The 21,642-nt window shown below is 36.2% G+C and overlaps 4 protein-coding genes across 8 annotated transcripts; 3 read left to right on the forward strand and 1 right to left on the reverse strand.

The window, feature by feature from the left end:
* The first annotated feature begins 5,185 nt into the window (after window positions 1–5,185).
* LOC106654015 (zinc finger protein OZF-like) lies at window positions 5,186–8,626 on the forward strand. 3 transcript variants are annotated; one of them, XM_023461566.1, is made up of 3 exons: window positions 5,186–6,311; window positions 6,367–6,481; window positions 6,586–8,626. In XM_023461566.1, exons 1-3 carry the CDS (start codon window positions 6,286–6,288, stop codon window positions 7,978–7,980), a joined length of 1,536 nt encoding a protein of 511 aa, XP_023317334.1. In that variant the 5' UTR covers window positions 5,186–6,285; the 3' UTR covers window positions 7,981–8,626. The 3 variants fall into 3 exon arrangements, with proteins under 3 accessions (XP_023317334.1, XP_023317344.1, XP_023317333.1); XM_023461576.1 differs by having other exon boundaries at window positions 5,187–6,311; window positions 6,399–6,481; window positions 6,553–8,626; XM_023461565.1 differs by having other exon boundaries at window positions 5,188–6,311; window positions 6,553–8,626.
* Window positions 8,627–8,917: 291 nt separating this feature from the next.
* Window positions 8,918–14,849, reverse strand: LOC111694254 (putative ankyrin repeat protein RF_0381). The gene is made up of 4 exons (XM_023461693.1): window positions 13,387–14,849; window positions 13,208–13,290; window positions 12,854–13,146; window positions 8,918–9,133 (listed from the first exon to the last, which is right to left on the reverse strand). Exons 1-4 carry the CDS (start codon window positions 14,847–14,849, stop codon window positions 8,918–8,920), a joined length of 2,055 nt encoding a protein of 684 aa, XP_023317461.1.
* Window positions 14,850–15,820: 971 nt separating this feature from the next.
* LOC111694241 (zinc finger protein OZF-like) lies at window positions 15,821–17,697 on the forward strand. Of its 3 annotated transcripts, none has more exons than XM_023461549.1 (3): window positions 15,821–15,989; window positions 16,045–16,159; window positions 16,231–17,697. In XM_023461549.1, exons 1-3 carry the CDS (start codon window positions 15,964–15,966, stop codon window positions 17,668–17,670), a joined length of 1,581 nt encoding a protein of 526 aa, XP_023317317.1. In that variant the 5' UTR covers window positions 15,821–15,963; the 3' UTR covers window positions 17,671–17,697. The 3 variants fall into 3 exon arrangements, with proteins under 3 accessions (XP_023317317.1, XP_023317322.1, XP_023317328.1); XM_023461554.1 differs by having other exon boundaries at window positions 16,264–17,697; XM_023461560.1 differs by having other exon boundaries at window positions 16,077–16,159.
* A 2,446-nt stretch (window positions 17,698–20,143) lies between these two features.
* On the forward strand, window positions 20,144–21,634 carry LOC111694255 (zinc finger protein OZF-like; the record flags this gene model as incomplete). Its single annotated transcript, XM_023461694.1, has 3 exons — window positions 20,144–20,310; window positions 20,366–20,480; window positions 20,552–21,634. Coding segments are annotated over exons 1-3 (1,224 nt in total), but the record flags the coding sequence as incomplete, so codon positions are not given.
* Window positions 21,635–21,642: the final 8 nt, after the last annotated feature.

The following is a 21,642-nucleotide window of genomic DNA, read 5'->3' on the forward strand; positions in this document are numbered from 1 at the left end:
TGTAGACCTCGACGACTGCGGACTTTTTTGTTTTCAATTAAAATTCTGTAATGCAACGATCCGCCGATGTTGTATATTATTAGGTATGCGTGCCGCACGCTCGAATTATCCTGGTGCGTGTGATACACAAGAATCAGACTTAAAAAGTTCCAGCCAAGAGCAGCGCCCGAAAGACTCTGAATCTGTGAATCGGCGCATAGGCCGCGCAGCAAAAGCTTTTTTCGTTCCATATAAAAAATCGTGCGAAAATCTGCCCCCGCACCCGAGACCATCACGATGGAATTTCAACTTCTTCATCGATAAACTTTCAATCGAGCCTCACAAGTTTTTTCCCCAATTGATTTTGGCTTTATATCTCGAACGAGACAGATGTACGTGGTGCAGCTATTTGCGATTTCGTGCTATACGATAGTACAACAACTCTTTGTTGAGCCTGTGCAACGTCGATCCGGAATGAAATTCATTTGTCATCGAAAAAATGACGTTTGTTTCAAATCATCTTTGTTTCTCTCCTGAAACCCAAAATACGAAAAGGTCACTGGCTATTTCACTCGACATCTTCCAAGTACCGTAGGCCAATCGTGCTCCGCGCTATAAAAATGCCAACGACGAGAGAGCGCGATCGAAGTTCAAGATTTTAGTCGAGAGTCCATTATACGAATTTATCCAAAAAATTCGAATGCTCGACAACGACGACATAATTCAATACGCTATATATTTTTTTTTCTCAAACGAGTGCGGGGGCCCCTTCGTCCAATGCGCGGCTGGTTCACGCAGCCTAAAAATCGTTACGATGATGTCATACATGAGATGCCGAAGGCAGCTATATTCAAAAGAATTCATATCGGCACGCGTTTACACGTGATTCAAGATTCGGCGCCTCGATCTAATGCCGCTCGACGAAATTCTTGGGGATGTCCAAAAAATATCGATCAAAGATTGTGTTTTGTTCAAAAAACATATTCTTTGTCAGAAAAAAATCAAGCAAAAAGAAACGGCATATCAAGTCCTACCAGATATATTATTAATATCAGTTGTCCGCTGGAATTTAAAAAAAGACACATTATTCGTGGCAAATCGTATACACGATTATTTACGTAGAACTTATTATTGAGCAATAATACACACGCCGCAGCGAGAATCGAAAAGTCGACCCCGCGCGTGACATGTGCCTCTCGAATATAACACGATATTATCGCGCAGCTTCCGACGCAGTATAAGCATATAGTCAACTTTAACCGCTTGTCTCGTAATAACGCTCATATACACGCTCGTAACGCAGGCAGGTCTCGAGCTCAAAGTACGATATATACATAGTGCCTCGTCGAACGTACAGCCGGAAGTAAATCTTATCGTAGACTTTCACGATACACGTACATCGATTCGCACACACACACACACGCGCGCATTTTATAAAATTGAGCGTGGTTTTACGCTATTTACCTCTCGGCGCAGCGCGTGTGTGTAGCAAAGCGCGCAAAAAGTATAATAAAATGACCAATTGGCCTCGATCGGTTTTTAATACGTTAATACTTCATTTATATTAATGCCTCGTTCGATGGAGGGGGAGTAGGAGCCCGTGCGAGAATTCTACAGGTATTATATACCTTTAAATTCGTTGCTTTTTTTTCTTCAAAATATTCAGCTCCACGAATCAGACCTCGCGCGGTGCGATAATATATTTGTATTTCGAAAGCCCACGCTCTCGGGCTAGCTGTCGCGCGACTTTTTTTTTTTTTTTTTGCAGAAGAAAAACGTTTTATCCTTAGTTTCAAAAGTAAAAAACAAAGGTATGCAATAAAACCCACAACCACGACGATAAACGAAGAAATTTTTCTACCATATTTATAATTTTCGTTCAAAATGCGACGCCGCGCAGCTGCGCTCGAGTTTGACCTGCATTTCGTGCCGTGCGGTGTACAGCGTCAAGCGCGTTTAACGCGGAAAATCTGAAAAATGCATAAGCCTCGTGAGAAGAAAAAAAACTCGTTATCCCGTTCGCAACTTTTTCCGCGTTAGCATGAAATTTTATGGCTACTCTTTTTTTCTCCATTTTAACGCGAAGTTTTTTTTCTTCTCACGATCAGGCGCGCGCGCGCATCCTCCAGTTTTCTTCCTCGGTGCACCAATTTTCAGACATCGCTCGAGAGAGTACACGCGGGAGACCATCGGCGAGTCGTTCTTGGCGCATACATAAAACACGTTACATTTTCCACAGTTGAATTATTGTATTGCACAGTAATGAACGGCATTTACACACGAGGACTTTGTCGCGTCGCGATACATTTCTTTGTACTCTCGGCTTCTACGTGTATATACATTGAAACAGTAGCGAGTATTGTTTCGCGCTCATATTATATAGCTTAAAAACGAAATAATATACGTTGTACATAATGTATACCACGAGAGCAACGAGAACTATATATAGTGTATAGTTATTACGGCATGGGCGACATTAATATATGGGTCAGATTCAGAATTTTTCAAATAAACCTGCGGGCGAGGTTCACGGATTTTCCTGCAATTTTGGTATGTTATAGTACATGATAAAAAAGTGCCAAAACCAAAATTTTGGACCCCCTCCCCCCTCCTACCCCCCTCCTCCCCTATAGACGTCCATTTTCTATCTATATTTTTTCTGAAGGCCTGAAGCTATTAAAAAATCTGAAAAAATTCATGAGGGTACTTTTCAACAATCCAAACAACCTTGAATTTTTTCAGATTTTTCGAGTGCTTCAGGCCTTCAGAAAAAATCATTGAAAATTTAAATTATTTTATTTTCGGTAAAATGGTTCGATATACCAGACCGGAGTATTTTTTTCTGAATTCTGACGTCAAAAAACGATTCCTTGAATTTTTTCAGAATTTTTCATTCATGTCCATTCAGCCTAGAGCTGAAAAACCGCTTTTTTTCACGAAAATAATTNGATACATAATGAAAGCCAACCTCAGGAGTGTGAAGTTTATTCGATGCATTTTGGACGCAACGAAGACTTTTGCAATCAGTCGGCTTACGCTATGTAATTTTAGACAATATTTCTTATAAACAATAAAGCATTTCAAACTGTCATTTATTTGGTCGTGACTGTGAAAATCTTTTACTAAACTTTCAAACGTAAACTTTAAATATTAACAAGGTTTGGTCGTCAATTTTTTGAAATATCGTTTTTGAAACATCCCATTTATATCGACTGAACTGTTTTTCCAAGTAAATGCTTCTTATTGGTTTTCGTTGCTTGCGCGACGATGACCCGATTTCAACTACAAAAAAAGGCAAAGAGATGTAGACCTCGACGACTGCGGACTTTTTGTTTTCAATTAAAATTGTGTAATGCAACGATCCACCGATGTTGTATATCATTAAGTATGCGTGCCGCACGCTCGAATTATCCTAATGCGTGTGATACACAAGAATCAGGCTTAAAAACTTCCAGCGGCGCTAACGATCCAATGCTGCGATCCTGTACATAATAGGCCCTTATACAGGCTTCAATTGAAATTGAATGCGTAACAATGAGAGAGAAACATAATTAATTACAATTAAATACAAATTTGATAATGAGGGATAATCGTCGATAATAGATCCATTTCTCGATCGAAAGGGCACTGGCTCGACGATTTTTACTCTCTGATCGCGAAACTGCATGCTACGAACGAACGCGTAGAAAATAAATGTAAAAGTAAAATAAGAGCTATTGCCATTATATTACGCGCAATGCGAGCAAAAATAAATGTAACGCGTTTACGCGATAGGTAAAATCATTCGTTCGGAATAATATACACGTTATACGGAATATAGACGGGCGCCAGGCATGCACCTGCGCATAGCCTTATATGAGCAGTCGCGGAGTCGACTGCGCGAAAATTTACCTCCTCTCTCTCTCTCTCTCTTTCCTCTGTGGTCGCTGCATTCGAGTCGTGGCGCGGCTTTGCTGCCACGCAGGCTCCCACAAGCTCTCTGATCTCGACTGCGCGCCTCTGTGCGTTTTTTTTATTGTGTCTGCGCTCACTTCGAGACACACCGGCAGCTTTCCGACGCTTTTATTTTGACTGCGCTCAAAATCTCCGGCTCTCGACTAGTAAGGTACAATTGCTGGAAAAAAAATTACGTCTGCACGCTCTTTTAATTCAGCACCGAGATATGTATTCAAAGGCTTACGAAAGGTTTCTATTTTACAAAATTGAATCTCGCTATTATACCAAGTGTATTCTATGTAAAACATATTTATTGTTTTTTTATATATGAATAAGCAGCTATGTGTAAGAACCGTTGCAAGATATGAAACTTTTGTATGAAATGAAATTAAAAAGCGAAAAGTGTATGAATTTGATTTTTTTTTCAATTTTATTTATTTATTAGAGTAATACGTGGAAATTTTGTAAAACTGCATAAAACTGGACATTAAGAAATACTGAAAACTGATTATCGCCATGACGAGCTTAGGACTGTAACCACCAAACAAATATTCAATAAATCTTTGTTCGTAAATGATTCATCGATGATTAATTCACAGCAGAGAATCGGCAGATGGTATCGTATCAGCTCCAAAAACAGTTCCAGTGCCTATCGCCGGAAAAATCTTCTCGATTGTACCTCGTATACCTTTTAGGTAGGCGCCACGACTCTGCTGTTCCGGATAGTATCAAGTAGTCAGAATATGTGTCTTTTTCGCCACTTTTTAGAGTCGTAAGTGGACAGGCCCTGATTTATCATTATATTTTTCGTACCTTCGTTTTTTCATATTTAACTACTTATCGAACAATCCGTGCTTTGCAAAAAATACAGTAATCGTAACGGCATCCCTTCGGTTCAGTTAGTAGCCTCTTTAATTTCTCGAGACGTTCGACGACGGCCAAAGTGTCAGACGCTAGTCTTAATTTGAAGCTACCCACATTATCAAAAATATCTTCACATTCTCTACCAAAGTCACTTGAAGTGGGGAAAACGAAGTTGGACAAATCTGCACCAAGATCCAAGAGTATATCGACCACACCAGGAAGGTAAAAGATTCGCCACGGCTAATTGCAGCGGCGTCCTGCCCTTCTTGTTCTTCGCGTCAACCTGCACTGTGTCTGATGCATCTTAAATCGTGATAATTTTTGCAAACAATGAGCAATGGTATAAATCCGTGTGCATCGGCTAAATTCTGATCGATGCCAATTTACAGCAGAATTTCGGCTACCTTCTTGTGCCAGAGCCTCAGGTGTATCTAAATTTGGATCGCTCCTGTTCCCCGCAGCAATTCGACCTTACTTTTCGTTCCGCGGAGCAGAGCCATGTGCCATGTGTAATACCCATCCTATGCTGGGCGTCGATCTGTAACGTCTGCTGGACGACATAAAAAATCTCAAAGAATTTTTCCAAGAAGTCATCATCTACTCTTTGCAATGCAATATAGTGCAGATACATATCAATCCCTTTACGTAGTCTACACCCAAGTGCAGCGGCAAATTAACCGCTTTGGGCACGATATGCAATTGGGATCCTGACCGAGCTCGAGAAATTTCTCGAAGTTTACGTCACAGTCAGACATTCAGGTCGCGTGAAAGTGAGTCAATCCAGATTCGTTGGTGTAGTTCAACTTGTCGTCTATTTTCAAAATCTCACGAACCTTGAGTTATTGGACGTGGAACCTGTACTTGGCAGCAAAATGAACTTGTATGAGGCGAAGGAGCAATGGTTTACCGTCTTCATCATGGTCGGGCTCGTCTTTGCATCCTGTTTTTATCATAAAACTAAAAAACTCGACGGGATCGATTTTCATATACTTCATGAGCAACCAATCAATTTCTTCCCCTCGAATCGAAAAATCTCTCGGAGGTCGGGAAGTCGACTCTTCCCATTATTGATGATTATCTAAATTTGACGAAGAAATTTACAAGTCTCCTCATCAATCTCCCAATGAAATATTATATTTTCCGGTAAAATTGAGGTAATTTATACTCTCGGCTTTTTCGTAGCTGTTTTAAAAAATATACTTTTCGTTTAAATGTTTCTCAACGCCTATAGCACGTTAGCTAATTGTGCGCCTGAATGAATGACATTTTCATTACAATTTCGGTTTAATTTTCATGTCTTGTCAGTGCCTTACTCATCGTAGTACATACTTCTCTACACTCAGTAGCTGTTCATCTATTCCTGCCGTAAGTGTTTACAAATAACATCCGTCAAAGTGTATACACGAAAATAAGATACTGTGTTGGCTACTCAAGACATCTAACTTTAACTGATTTCTCAGCGGATATCGTAAAAATTAACAGCAATTAACTTTAACCCAGTGAGAGATGGAGAACAGAAAGGACTCAGTTAGGTATACACTTTTTTATGCATGCCGAAAATATTTGTTTAATCGATTGTTTCTTTAGTATTAAAGAGGAACCGTCCGATGATTGGTCAGGTGTAGGCGACAATCCTGACGATCGAGTGGACTCGTGCACAGCCGAAAACTTTGAATATCAATTAACGATAAATGAACCATCGGTGAGTTTTATTTCTTATGAATTATATTCAAATTTCCACTATTAAAAACTACAATAAGATTCTGATTTTAGGCCAATGACACGAATGAGTCTATGCCATTACAGGAGGGGTTAGAGGGGATAATTTTGGTGGATTTCGATAGCAAAAATGTAAAAACTGAAGTTGAGTTTTCATCTACATCCATCTGCAAAACTGAGACTCAAAGTTTTCAACCTATTGTAAAATTAGAAAACGAAACTCAGACCCATGACATCAATGACGATATTGGCATCGATTTCGAGTGCAGGGATGTTAAGCCTGAAGTAAAACCCTCATTGACAAACATCAGTCCATCTACTGTGAAAATAGAAAGTCAAAATCGAACAAATCACGCGAAAGAAAAAAGTTTGATAATTTTAATAAAAAAAGGATTCGATTACGTTAATAACTGTCAATTTATCAGTGAAGAAGCAAATATGAAATCGACTCACAAGGGCATTGGAGCACTTGAATGTAAAATTTGCAACAGGTCATTTGCAAACAAACAAAACTTAAAAAAGCACATAAGTGCAGCACATAATCGAAGCAAACCCTATGCATGTATCACATGTCACAAATCATTTAGTCGAAAATTTCATCTCAAATCTCATGTGAATTCCGTACACAATCATAGCAAACCTTTTGAATGTGATATTTGTCACAAATCATTTGGATCCAAGTGGGCACTTAAAACCCATGTTATGGGAGTACATGATCATAGCAAACCTTTTGAATGTGACATTTGTCACAAATCATTTGGATATCAGAATGTACTCAAAAGTCATAGATTAACAACTCATAATCTTGGAATTCCCTTTGAATGTAAGATTTGTCGCAAATCATTTGGACGAAAAATTGACCTCAAAGTTCACATAAGTATAGTACATCTTCGTAGCAAGCCGTTTAAATGTGATATTTGTCAGAAATCATTTGGATATCTGAATGTACTCAAAAGTCATAGAATAACAGCTCATAATCTTGGAATTCCCGTTGAATGTGAGATTTGTCGCCAATCATTTGGACGAAAAAGTGACCTCAAAGTTCACATAAGTATAGTACATCTTCGTAGCAAGCCGTTTAAATGTGATATTTGTCAGAAATCATTTGGAAGAAAACATCATCTCAAATCTCACATAAATACAGTACATAGTCAAATTAAACCTTTCGAATGTAGCATATGTCACAAATCATTTGGTCAAAAATATCATCTGCAAGTGCACATTATGACGATGCATGAGCATAGTAAACCCTTTGAATGTGAGATTTGTCATAAATCATTTGGTCAAAAACAATGTCTCAAATCTCACATAAGTACCGTACATAGTCGAATTAAACCTTTTGAATGTAACATATGTCACAAATCATTTGGATACAAAAATGTACTCAAAAACCACATAATGACGATACATAATGAAAGCCAACCTCAGGAGTGTGAAGTTTATTCGATGCATTTTGGACGCAACGAAGACTTTTGCCTTTAGTCGGGTTACGCTATGTAATTTTAGACAATCCTTCTCATGAACATTGAAGTATTTATAACTGTAATTTATTTGATCTCGACTTGAAAATCTTTTACTAAACTTTCAAACATAAACTTAAATATCAACAAGGTTTTGTTGTCAATTAGTTTTTTGAAATACCGTTTTTGAAACATCCCATTTTTCGACTAAAATATTTTTCCAAGTAAATGCTTCTTATTGGATTACCAATAAGAAAGTCCTCTATGTTAATGTTTATTATGGCAAACTCAATGAAATCCCTCGAATTGGTAACTGGGTCGACGATCGAATTAAATTTTAACTCTTGCAGTACTGTAAGCGGATTATTTTTTACTTAGTTGAAAATCTTAATTAGCAAAACCGATTTATAGGTAATAAAACTATCGGTTTCATATGTGGCAACTTTCAGATCATTATATACCTCTTTGTGAATGTATCCAGTAGTAAGATAACTTGAATTGAACGAAGTTGAATTGATGGTATAAATATTTACAAAAAAAGCAATCGTATTTTTTAGGAGCAAGTACTTTTTACCTATGAATCGGCCACTAGTTTTATTCATATTTATATCGATCCTGTTAAAAATCTGTAGAGCTACATAAGAAATAAAAAAGTATCATATACAGCATTTTTTTATTTACGTATTTAATATTTTAGTATTAATTATATTATTCCTGCACCAACTAAAGTATCGAAGCTCAAGTTTATATCAATGATTTCTTTTCAATCATACGTATGTATACAGATACGCATATTTGCCTGGCTGCCTTTTTTTAGTAACGTATAAACAATGTTTGTTTATCCAAAGTCATCGCGAGCCTTGGTTCCGACAAGCCACCAAGCAAATATTCAATAAATCTTGGTTTGTTCAATTCATCCATGATTAGCACACAGCAAAGAATTGATAGCCCGCTGAGTATTAGTATGAAATGAGATTCCAGTGCCCATTGCCGGAAGAATTTTCTCGATAGTTTTTCGCACGTCTCGATTGTTGATTCTGAAGAACAACTCGGTTCGCGTCCAAGTCGGTCTTGTAGCCGATCTCGGCTACGAACGCGACGAATCGTAATCTCGTATCCGAGTCAACGGACAAAGTCATGGATTTCAAGAGAAGACGCTCCATCCGCTCCTTGAGCTTTTGTTAGACTTTCATGTCTTACGGTATTCGGTACTTAGCCTTCTTGAGAACCATTGTAAGACTTTCAGGACTCGAAGAACCTCAACAAGTTCACTTTGTCATATAAATTCAGATGGTCATTTTATTCAAAAAAGTGTAAATTAAAAGGTTATTCAAATAGTATAAAAAGGAAAAAGCACTTATGAGAGTTTTAGCTGATTTTTAAGAATGTAGAAAACATTTTTTGATTTAAATTAAACAATTTAATGGTTTACATCTTGGATTTTTCCGTGAGAAAAATTTTTATCGAAATTTTAGAAAAATATCTGTATAACTAAATTACATACACATTAAAAATTGTCAATCATCATTTGTTCTTGCAATTGTCGCTTCCGTAATCATTGCCACCCTCGTGAACTATTTTTTGGTGCCTTCTCAAGTAGCTTTGATCCCTAAATCTCGCTTCGCATTTGTGGCATGCAAAATCTTTGTGACCTTCATGGACTAATTTTTTGTGCGAAAGGAAATGATGTTTTTGTCCAAATTTTTTCTCGCATTTGTCGCATGCGTAATCTTTGCGACCTTCGTGGACTATTTTTTGGTGCAAAAGCAAATGCCATTTTCGTCCAAATTTTTTCTCGCACCTGTTGCATGCAAAATTTTTGTGACCCTCGTGAATTGTCTTTTGGTGTAATACCAAACTCGATTTTTGTCCATATTTCTTTTCGCACTTGTCGCACGCATAGTCTTGGCGACCTTCGTGAACTGTTCTTATATGCAAGAGCAAATACCTATTACATCCGAATTTTCTTTCGCACTTTTCGCATGAGTAGTCTTTGCGGCCCTCGTGGACAACCTTTTTGTGGAAGAGCAAATCCCCTTTTTGTGCAAATTTCTTCTCGCACCTATCGCATTCGAAATCTTTGCGACCTTCGTGTACTATTTTTTGGTGGACTAACAAATGCCATTTGTGTCCAAATTTCTTCTCGCATTTGTCGCATCCGTAATCTCTGCGACCTTCGTGTACTGTTTTTTGGTGTTTCATCAAATTGCCCCGTTCGCCAAATTTTTTTTCGCATTTGTTACATGCGTAATCTTTACGGCCATCATGGACTGACTTTTGGTGTGAGAGCAAATCCGATTTTTGTCCAAATTTCTTGCCGCACTCATCACAAACGAAATCTTTACGACCTTCGTGGACTATTTTTTTATGTTTTTGTAAATTGCTTCGATTTATGAATTTCTTATGGCATTTGTCACATGTGTAATCTTTGCGACCTTTGTGTATTGTCTTAAGGTGCCTTAACAATTTCGATTTTTGTCCAAATGTCTTTTCACCCTTTTCGTGTACTGTTTTTATGTGCAAGAGCAAATTATGTTTATTGTCAAATTTCTTCGCGCACGTTTCACATAAATAATTTTTGAAAACTTCGGGGAATATTTTTTCGTGCTTGAGTAAAGAGAATTTATTTTCAAATTCCTTTTCGCACTCGTTGCACGAGTAATCTTCTCTATCCTCATGGACTGATGTTATGTGCAAAAGCAAACTCCGTTTATTGCCAAATCTCTTTGCACACTTTTCGCATAAGTAATCTTTGAAAACTTCGTGGAATATTTTTTTGTGTTTGAGTAAAGATGATTTATTTTCGAATTTTCTCTCGCACTTGTTGCACGTGAAATCTTTGCTATTTTTGTGGATCAATTTTTGGTGAGTAAACAAACTTGATTTTTCCACAAATTTCTTCTCGCACTGATCGCATGCAAAATAGGTGCGGTTTTTGTGTTCTGACACTTGGTGTCTACTCAATTGACTTCGGAACTCAAATTCCTTCTCACACATATCACATGTAAAAAATGTTTGTTTAGTGTGAATTGTGTCTTGATGTGTTATTAAACTTGATTTTAGTGGAAATGCCTCATGGCAAACATCACAAACGTGTTGTTTTTCATTGGAAACAACATCGTCGTGTTCCCTTGAATTATTTTTCAAGACAACTTCTTCGTTTTTCTTCTCACTTTTATCCATCTCAGTGTCCAAATTAAACGACGAATCCTTCTATTTAGTACCAAAGAAATTTATTGAGTTAAATTTATCGTTTGAGCGAGAATTTTAAAGTAATTTTCTCATACTATAAATATGATTAGTGACAGAAAGATGAAGTCAAAATCGTTTATGAACATTAGGTTCATCTGTTTATTTATTGTCCTTACATTGAATAATTTTAAAAATCAAACTTGGTGTCGATTTCTCCGAAGAATTGTTTTGGACTTCTGAAACTAAGTATTTTAGAAGAAAAAACCAGTAGCATCAACTAAATTATAGATATTTTCAAAAGAAGTAATTAGCATGCTCCGTAATCTGCCGCTGATGATCATTTCGGTGAATTCTATAAATGAAAGCTACAATATTCAGGACGATTTAACGCAACTTTTCTTATTTTTTTTTCTTAGAAATCGATAAAAACTAAGAAAAATTGGTTTTCACCGTATTTTTTAAGTTTTTGCACCTGCTAACCCCATCAAGACAAATGAAACTGAGGCAAATACAAATTTGTGTTTTAATCGGTATTAATTAATTTTATACATCATGAAAGAAAGAGAAAGATCAGTTTTATTAGAAATTATGAGTAAATATAAATTTGACGAACAAAAGATCTTTGAATAATATTGGTTGACTAGAAATTGTAAGATTTTAACATGAAAATGTCATCAATATTATGTTTACTTGAATTTATTGGAATATTCTCACCCAGCAAATTAAATCGTGAATAGAAGTTATTGGAATATATGAGATTTACCAATTATCATTTTGAAGAGAAATAGACAAAAAAGTTGTAAATTTTTTCCGAAGATCGAACACAAATCCAGATATTCTCTAATTTATAGTCTAACTTTCTACTTGCTTAGCTATGCTTTAAGATAGAATGATTTAAAAACATTATAACTGATTTATTATGAACATAGGATTGAATTCAAATCAAATTATGATGCGTCGTTTACAGTAGTAATTATTGTGCTATGAGAAATTTGGTTGAAAAAAAAGTACCACCATGACAATGAACAAAGGTGGAATGATAGTTGATAGCATATGCAATTCAGATATGCACAATCGTTTTGGTACGATTTTTATTAAAATTTACAAAAAATATCTGCATAAGTAATTCACGAACTTTGCGGGTATCAACTATCATTACGCTTTTGTTTACTGTCGTGGTGGTATTTATTTTTGGCTACTTGATTACTTGCAACTATTCAGCCGAGGAGTTTGTTTTCACGTCTTTTTAGGAGCTATGATTGGAGTAGATTTAGAATAGAACAGTTTATTTCATATGCATTTATAGCAAAGTCAGCAAATTTATTGTGATTTTCACTCGTCAACGCAAAATGTTCGCTCTGTGTCAAATTGTTCTTGAAAAAAATTCGATGCAATGCATTAAATTCTCAACGATATCAAATTTTATTCATATATATTTGACATAGGTACAATATATCTTCATTACTTAAGTACTGGACTAAGTTTTCACAGCATAATGATGGGAGTTTGTACTGTGTTAACAACATTAAGTATTTCAATCCGATGTCCGTGAACAATTTTCTCATGAAACAAATAATTATGTATGGTTTAATTGTTTGAGATAAATGAGGAAATTCTTTTTCAAATCTCTTTGAGTTAATTATTGGCCAAAATTCTGAATTTTTCAACAAGTGGTATCTTTTTTTGGGATCAGATGCGCAAACATCAAGAAGAGATACATCGTCTTTTATCCTCATTTTGTTTAATTTTTCTATTTCTACTGAAATTTCAGCATTATATCTAAGAACGTCATTCCTTCCCAACGTAAACATTTTTTGCAATTTTTGCAGGCAATCCTTCGTCTCCACTGTCATGTATGCATTACTCTTTTCAACAAAATGAAGATGCCGATGAATTATTTTAGCCAAATGATCTTTTTCATGGCTCTCGAACTGATCAACATCATAATCCCTACTTTGGACATACGCCAGAAACGAACGAAGTTGTGTCAAAGAACCTGTAAAATGTAAAATGCGTTAGTTGCACGAATTATACAAAATATCTTCATTGAATCTTACCAACGAGTAGACTATCGCTCCGTTCAATGCTGGGTTTACTAAGAATAACTTCATCGACCAAAATTTTCAATACTGTCAGATAGCTTGATTCATTCATTTTATATCCTTTTTCAATCAAGCAATTTATGATTAAAAGGAATGTTATTATTTCGTCAAACCATTTTATGCGAAAATCATACCGCCAATGAAACTTCGAGAGGTCGACACTTTGTACATAAGCTCCACGTTTTAAAAGTACCTGAACTACATCCAGATTATTGCTCAACACAGCTAAGTGAAGAGGTGAATTGCCGTTATCGTCTTTGGCATTAACATCGGCTCCATATTTCAAAAGTGTTCTGACAAATTTGATACCCACTGTGTTTTTATGGATGTAGCCGTGACGGCCTTCCTGATTCCTTGAACATATTTCAGAACCAATAATCGAGTGAAGTATTGACCGCCCATGTAAATATTTTTCTGCAAAAACTTCGTTTACGTCGGCTTCATTTTTAAGCAGAATTTCCAGACACCTAAGATTACTGTGCAATTCCTCGATTATTTTGTATTCTAATCCTTCCCTACAACATGAACAAGTGTCACAAATTGCTTCGCAGCATTTACTGAAGTAAAGGTACAACGGACTATAGCCTTCGCTGTCTTTTTCATTTACGTCGCACTTGTAAATAATGAGTAAATTCAATAAACGAGATTTTTCAGATTCATCCTGATGACACTCGAAGTAAACGTGCAACGGATTTTTTCCCACAAGTTTCGCGTTTTTATTGGCACCATTTTTCAAGAGCATTTCTACTACTTCTATTTGATTAAATTCAATAGCTAGAGTCAATGGTGTTTTATTAATATCACTTGATGAGCGCCAAATAAGATCAAGATCTTCTTTTTGATCTATGAATTTCTGTACCATCTTGATGTTGCCACATATGCAAGCTGCATGTAAGTACGTGAATCCTGCACTGTCACTGCGATTTTCGAGTACCTCCGAATTTTTTCCATTTTTTAGGAGTTTCTCGAAGTAAGGATCAGCGAGTAATTTCAACGTTTCAGATCTTCGACTTAAAAGTTTGAGATACTTCAAAGGGTCCTCGTCCCAGCCATCTAACAATTTATAATCAGCGCCATTGTTTAGTAGTAATTCTAATGTATCCTCTGAAGGTCTGTTTTTAATGCATAATGACAATGGGATTTCTTTACATCCATCTTTATAATACGGAAGATTGATATCTACGCCTTGATCAATGAATTTCTGCACCGATTCACAACACTCATACATACAGGCTATGTGAAAATACGTGAGTCCCTCATTGTCGCTGACATTTTCGCCCCCGGAATGTTCGAAAAACGTGTTAATAATTGAGCCATATCCTTTTCTTGCCGCAATATGGATTGCCGTTTGGCCCAAGTCATTGAGTACTTGCAACTCAATGCCATTTTCCATAAGTATTTCAAGGAGTTCGTAAGGATATGTTTCTGCTTCTAGAGCTGTCTTTATAATCCAGTTGATATCCACGACATTGCCATCAAATTCAACTACAATAAATGCCACTAAATCCTCTTCATTCCAATCACATTGCTCTATAAACAATTCGATGAATCGACTTTGCTTTTCTTCTCTACTCTCTTCTAGAGGGCTACATGCCATTTTGCGTCTTTTACATGCACTCATTGTAAAATAATGATTTAAACGTTGTAACGCTTTCACTGACTATAAAACTTACGATTTGTTATAAAATGTAAATCGACTGTTTAATTTCGCAGTTTTTGCTTCAATTCAACGACCAGCTGCAAGCAAACACTTTTATCATGCACCCACTTTGGAGCAGTGATTCACAACGACTGTCTGTTTCGTGCACGATGCTCGCAAAGTAACGTTTTTTCCCCGCTCTGAGTCATCGAACGCGTCAAAACCCATTTTGACGTAATGCACGAAATCTCAAGCTATTGCGGCTAAGTATCGATTGTTTTTTTTATTCTGTTTGTGCTCACGTCGAGACACACCGGCGGCTTTTCGACGCTTTTGACTGCGCTCAAAATCTCCGACTCTCGACTTGTTCGGTACAATTGTTCGAAAAAAAAATCACATCTGCTAAGCTCTTTTAACTCAGCACCGAGATGTATTCAAAGGCTTAAGAAAGGTTTCTATTTTATAAAATTGAATCTCGCTATTACACCGAGTGTATTCGATGTAAAAAATATTTATTTTCTTTTATAAATCAATATGCAGCTATGTGTAAGAACCGTTGCAAGATATTAAAGATATTAAGAAATACTGCGAACTTTCTCGCAACGTACAACTGAAAATTTTATGATTTTTGAAGACTGAAAATCTACGCGCATTGTTGAAATTCTGGTGATTAAAAGATTAACAGCTCTCGGAGCATGAGAGGTTGGTTCATTTTCCCCGTTTCTAGATACTCTCAGTTTTTTCGTAGCTGTTAAAACAAAAGATACTTTCGGTTATATATTTCTCCGCGCCTATAGTACTTCAGCTAATTGTGCCCCTGAATGAATGACATTTTCATTACAATTTCGGTGTAATTTTCATGACTTGTTAGTGCCTTACTCATCGTAGTACATACTTCTCTACACTCAGTAGCTGTTCATCTATTCCTGCCGTAACTGTTTACAAATAACATCCGTCAAAGTGTATACATGAAAATACGGTACTGTGTTGGCTACTCAAGGCATCTAATTTTAACTGATTTCTCAGTGGATATCGTAAAAATCCACATTAAATTACTTTAACCCAGTGAAAGATGGAGAACAGAAAGGACTCATTTAGGTATACACTTTTTTATGCATGGAAAAAATTGTTTTTTAATCGATTGTTTCTTTAGTATTAAAGAGGAACCGTTTGATGATTGGTCAGGTGTAGGCGACAATCCTGACGATCGAGTGGACTCGTGCACAGTCGAAAACTTTGAAAATCAATTAACGATAAATGAACCATCGGTGAGTTTCATCTCTAATGAATTGTATTCAAATTTCCACTATTAAAAACTACAACACAATTTTAATGTTAGGCCAATGACATGAATGAGTCTATGCCATTACAGGAGGGGCTAGACGGGATAATTTTGGTGGATTTCGATAGCAAAAATGTAAAAACTGAAGTTGAGTTTTCATCTACGTCCATCTGCAAAACTGAGACTCAAAGTTGTCAACCTATTGTGAAATTAGAAAACGAAGCTCCGATCCATAATGACGAGTTATACATCGATTTAGAGTGCAGAGATGTTAAACTTGAAGTAAAACCCTCATTGACAAACATCAGTCCATCTACTGTGAAAACAGAAAATCAAAATCGAACAAATCACTCGAAAGAAAAAAGTTTGATAATTTTAATAAAAAAAGGATTCGATTACGTTAATAACTGTCAATTTATCAGTGGAGAAGCAAATATGAAACCGACTCACAAGGGCATTGGAGCACTTGAATGTAAAATTTGCAACAGGTCATTTGCAAACAAACAAAACTTAAAAAAGCACATAAGTGCAGTACATAATCGAAGCAAACCCTATGCATGTAACACATGTCACAAATCATTTGGACTATCAGGTGTCTTCAAACGTCATGTCAACGCAGTACACAATCGTAGCAAAACCTTTGAGTGTAAAATTTGTCTTAATTCATTTAGTCAAAAACATCATCTCAAATATCACATAAATTCCGTACACAATCATAGCAAACCTTTTGAATGTGACATTTGTCACAAATCATTTGGGCAAAAAATCCATCTCCAACGTCACATAAAAGCAGTACATGACCGAATTAAACCTTTCGAATGTAGCATATGTCAGAAATCATTTGGATATCAGAATGTACTGAAAAGACATAGAGCAACAGCTCATAATCTTGGAAATCCCTTTGAATGTGATATTTGTCACAAATCATTTGGACTATTAGGTGTCCTCAAACGTCATGTCAACGCAGTACACAATCGTAGCAAAACCTTTGAGTGTGATATTTGTCACAAATTATTTAGTCAAAAACATCATCTCAAATATCACATAAATTTCGTACACAATTATAGCAAACCTTTTGAATGTGATATTTGTCACAAATCATTTAGATACAAAAGTCAACTCACTACTCACATGGAGGCAGTTCATAAACGTGAAAAACCTTTCGATTGTGAGATTTGTCATGAATCATTTGGAAACAAGAGTGATCTTAAAAGGCACAAGATGACTGTACATGATAGAAGAAATACCTTTGAATGTGACATTTGTCACAAATCATTTGGATATAAGAGTGTCCTCAATAGACACATAAATGCAGTACATAATCGGATCAAACCTTTTGAATGTGAAATTTGTCACAAATTATTTGGATACAAAAATGTACTCAAAAACCATATAATGACGATACATAATGAAAGCCAACCTCAGGAGTGTGAAGTTTATTCGATGCATTTTGGACGCAACGAAGACTTTTGCAATCAGTCGGCTTACGCTATGTAATTTTAGACAATATTTCTTATAAACAATAAAGCATTTCAAACTGTCATTTATTTGGTCGTGACTGTGAAAATCTTTTACTAAACTTTCAAACGTAAACTTTAAATATTAACAAGGTTTGGTCGTCAATTTTTTGAAATATCGTTTTTGAAACATCCCATTTATATCGACTGAACTGTTTTTCCAAGTAAATGCTTCTTATTGGTTTTCGTTGCTTGCGCGACGATGACCCGATTTCAATTGCAAAAATAGGCANGAAAAAATTTTCTCGAACTTAGGAAAAATTTATGTCTCCTAACCAATGTGTTCTGTTCGACACGAAAAAACAATATGACGAATACAGGAGGAACAGTGAGAAGTAAGCTGTAAGGTGATCGTTTTTTGTCTCTGAATATTCGTGGTTCTGATCGTTCGAATTAACGATCTACATTAATTACTCAAGCAAGGAGTAAGTATAATAATGTGTATATACCCCCTTGATACAGCATATTATGTACACACGAATTCGCGGAACGACACTCAAGGCGCACCGATCGATAATTCATACATCATATTATACGCTATACAAACACATCGAGTAATAGTAACGTATGATATAGGCTTTTTTGTTCCGAGTGGTAACGGATCGCCCTTGCGGCAAAAAAAAAAAAAAAAACCGNGGAAAAAAAAAAAAAAAAACTCGACTTGTACACGAGCTGTGACAGGCGGCTTGTCATTGCCGCGACGTATCGCGAATATTGATTTACAATAAAATACAGTTTTCATTGCCTCATTATGAATACGAGCGTATAGCGCAGCACTCGGTCGCGCGTAATAGGTATAATAACGATTCGCAATGTTTATGCGCGAATTTGAATATCGAGAGAACTTTATCGCTTGTAGTATACATGGGTAGATGCCATACGTGCCATATATATATCAAGCAAAAATTTTCCCGACTCTGATACATATATGTATATGCGAGCTCTCAATTATAAAATGTAACGCAAATACGAACGGAAAACTCAACAAATTGTCAGTAGTATGACTTGATAAAGATGCGATGATGTAATGCACGCGTAACGCAGGTGTGTGAGTGTGTGTCTGTCGATGGTCGATCAACGCGCAAAAACGCGTGGGTTTTATATTTTGCATCGAGGCGTCGAGTCCTCGTTGAGTCGAGAAAGAGAGAACGAGAGAAAAGAAAAAATTGACCGAACGAGCTTTAAACGAGGCATAATGTAAACATCGCATTTTTTCAGTGCTCTACGGGTGTGTGTGTTGTTATCGAATCGGAGAGACTTTTTTGTCGTTGTTGCTTCCTTTCCCGTTCATTTTTCCATGCATTCGGGACGATAATGCCAGATCGCAGCTGACTTGAAAGGCAAAGAACAGTATACACATCGATGAACGCGCGTATATATTATATACGAGAGAAAACCTCCTGGCCTGTACGGAAGACGCATGTATGCACACATACACACGCGCGCGAGATTACTTACACGGACGATTTAAATGTCCATATTACTCGACGCAGCAACATCAATGCAAGCGACAATGACGTTTGAGCTCGGTTACATTTAAAAGGACACGAGGCGGTGTGCACCTGCTTTATATGCGAGTGTGCATCTGTCTGCGTAGATTTTTAGTTTCAGTAGAAACGTCTGTTTGCGTCGTGCGCTGTGCATATTACGTACAATACCTTTTCTGTCGATTCTCTTTAATTGAATTCGAGTGCTAATTAAGGCAGCGCGAGGCTTACTACCGAAATTCAAAACTGACCGAACTATATCTATTAATGATTAAATCAATTATTTTGAATTTTTATTTATCATAGACAAGAAACCTTTTCTTCTTATGAAATAACATTTTTAGTGCATTAATTAATATTTGTGTTATGAGCTAGATCATTCATCGATATTGGACGTTTCAAATGAAAGCTGCCAAAAAATTAAAAAAGAATTCCTGAAAATGAGATTATTCCTATTTTCATGCAAGGTAAACCTCATGCTAGTATCTGAAAACCGTAGGAATATTGATTGAATAAATAGGAATTGAAATATTATTGTTTTAAATAGAGCAACATACATTTTTTTACTTCTTTAAATATTATATTTCCGGAAAAATTTAGACACTTTAACACTGAAAATAGTAAATTTTATTTCGACAATTGTGATACAAGTTTCTGGAAAAACATGAAATTTTACATTAGAACCAGCATCTATATCAATTACAAAGACTGAAAAATCATGCGCAAAGCTAAAATTTCAGAGCCTGAGACGTTCCTTGCTTTTTCCCCGTTTTTAGATACTCTCCGATTTTTCGTGGCTGTTGTTCAGGATTATACTATTTGTGTGAGTATTTCTCCACACCCACCACATGTTAAAGTAAGCTAATTGTGCCCCTGAATGAATGAAATTTTCATTACAATTTCAAGTGCCTCGCTCATCGTCGTACATAACTCTCTACGCTCAGTCGCTATTTATCTATTCCTGCCGTAAGTGTTTACAAATGACATCCGTCAAAGTGTATACATGAAAATACGGTACTGTGTTGGCTATTCAAGGCATCTAACTTTAACTAATTTCTCAGTGAATATCGTAAAAATTCACATTAACTTACTCTAACCCAGTGAGAGATGGAGAACAGAAAGGACTCTGTTAGGTATACACTTTTTTATGCATGCCGAAAATATTTGTTTAATCGATTGTTTCTTTAGTATTAAAGAGGAACCGTTTGATGATTGGTCAGATGTCGGCGAATATTATGCCGATCGAGTAGAGTCGGGCAAAGCCGAAAACTTTGGAGATCAATTAACGATAAATGAACCATCGGTGAGTTTCATCTCTTATGAATTATATTCAAATTTCCACTATTAAAAACTACAACACAATTTTAATGTTAGGCCAATAACACGAATGAGTCTATGCCATTACAGGAGGGGTTAGACGGGATAATTTTGGTGGATTTCGATAGCAAAAATGTAAAAAATGAAGTTGAGTTTTCATCTACATCCATCTGCAAAACTGTGAATCAAATTTGTCAACCTATTGTGAAATTAGAAAACGAAACTCAGACCCATGACATCAATGACGATATTGGCATCGATTTCGAGTGCAGGGATGTTAAGCCTGAAGTAAAAACCTCATTGACAAACATCAGTCCATCTACTGTGAAAACAGAAAGTCAATATCAAACACATCACTTGAATGAGAAAAGGTTGATAATTTTAATAAAAAAAGGATTCGATTACGTTAATAACTGTCAATTTATCAGTGGAGAAGCAAATATGAAACCGACTCACAAGGGCATTGGAGCACTTGAATGTAAAATTTGCAACAGGTCATTTGCAAACAAACAAAACTTAAAAAAGCACATAAGTACAGTACATAAGCGGAGCACACCCTTTGAATGTAAGATTTGTAACAAATCATTTGTACAAAAGAGTAGCCTCAAAAGGCACATAGTTACAGTACATAAGCGGAGCAAAACCTCTGAATGTAAGATTTGTAACAAATTATTTGGACAAAAGAGTAGCCTCAAAAGGCACATAATGGCAGTACATGAGAGGAGCAAACCCTTTGAATGTGATATTTGTCAGAAATTATTTGGACGAAAAAGTGAACTTGAATCTCACATAAGTTTAGTACATCTTCGTAGTAAAGCCTTTGAATGTGATATTTGTCACAAATCATTTGGACTATCAAGTAACCTCAAACGTCATGTCAACGCAGTACACGATCGTAGCAAAACCTTTGAGTGTAAAATTTGTCTTAATTCATTTAGTCAAAAACATCATCTCAAATATCACATAAATTCCGTACACAATCATAGCAAACCTTTTGAATGTGATATTTGTCACAAATCATTTGGGCACAAAAGTCAACTCACTACTCACATGAAGGCGGTACATAAACGCGAAAAACCTTTCGATTGTGAGATTTGTCATAAATCATTTGGATATCAGAATGTACTGAAAAGACATAGAGCAACAGC

The sequence above is a fragment of the Trichogramma pretiosum genome, unplaced genomic scaffold, assembly GCF_000599845.2.
Source record: "Trichogramma pretiosum strain Unisexual culture from Peru unplaced genomic scaffold, Tpre_2.0 scaffold135, whole genome shotgun sequence".
NCBI lineage: Eukaryota > Metazoa > Arthropoda > Insecta > Hymenoptera > Trichogrammatidae > Trichogramma > Trichogramma pretiosum.

Coding starts and splice junctions, on each gene's coding strand:
- LOC106654015 (XM_023461565.1), top strand. CDS start 6,286: ATGGAGAACAGAAAGGACTCAGTTAG. Junction 6,312..6,366: donor AACAGAAAGGACTCAGTTAG/GTATACACTTTT, acceptor TTGTTTCTTTAG/TATTAAAGAGGAACCGTCCG. Junction 6,482..6,552: donor TAACGATAAATGAACCATCG/GTGAGTTTTATT, acceptor TTCTGATTTTAG/GCCAATGACACGAATGAGTC.
- LOC111694254 (XM_023461693.1), bottom strand. CDS start 14,849: ATGGCATGTAGCCCTCTAGAAGAGAGTAGAGAAGAAAAGCAAAGTCGA. Junction 13,291..13,386: donor CTCTCGAAGTTTCATTGGCG/GTATGATTTTCG, acceptor GAATGAATCAAG/CTATCTGACAGTATTGAAAA. Junction 9,134..12,853: donor ACGATGTATCTCTTCTTGAT/GTTTGCGCATCT, acceptor GTCTAACAAAAG/CTCAAGGAGCGGATGGAGCG.
- LOC111694241 (XM_023461549.1), top strand. CDS start 15,964: ATGGAGAACAGAAAGGACTCATTTAG. Junction 15,990..16,044: donor AACAGAAAGGACTCATTTAG/GTATACACTTTT, acceptor TTGTTTCTTTAG/TATTAAAGAGGAACCGTTTG. Junction 16,160..16,230: donor TAACGATAAATGAACCATCG/GTGAGTTTCATC, acceptor TTTTAATGTTAG/GCCAATGACATGAATGAGTC.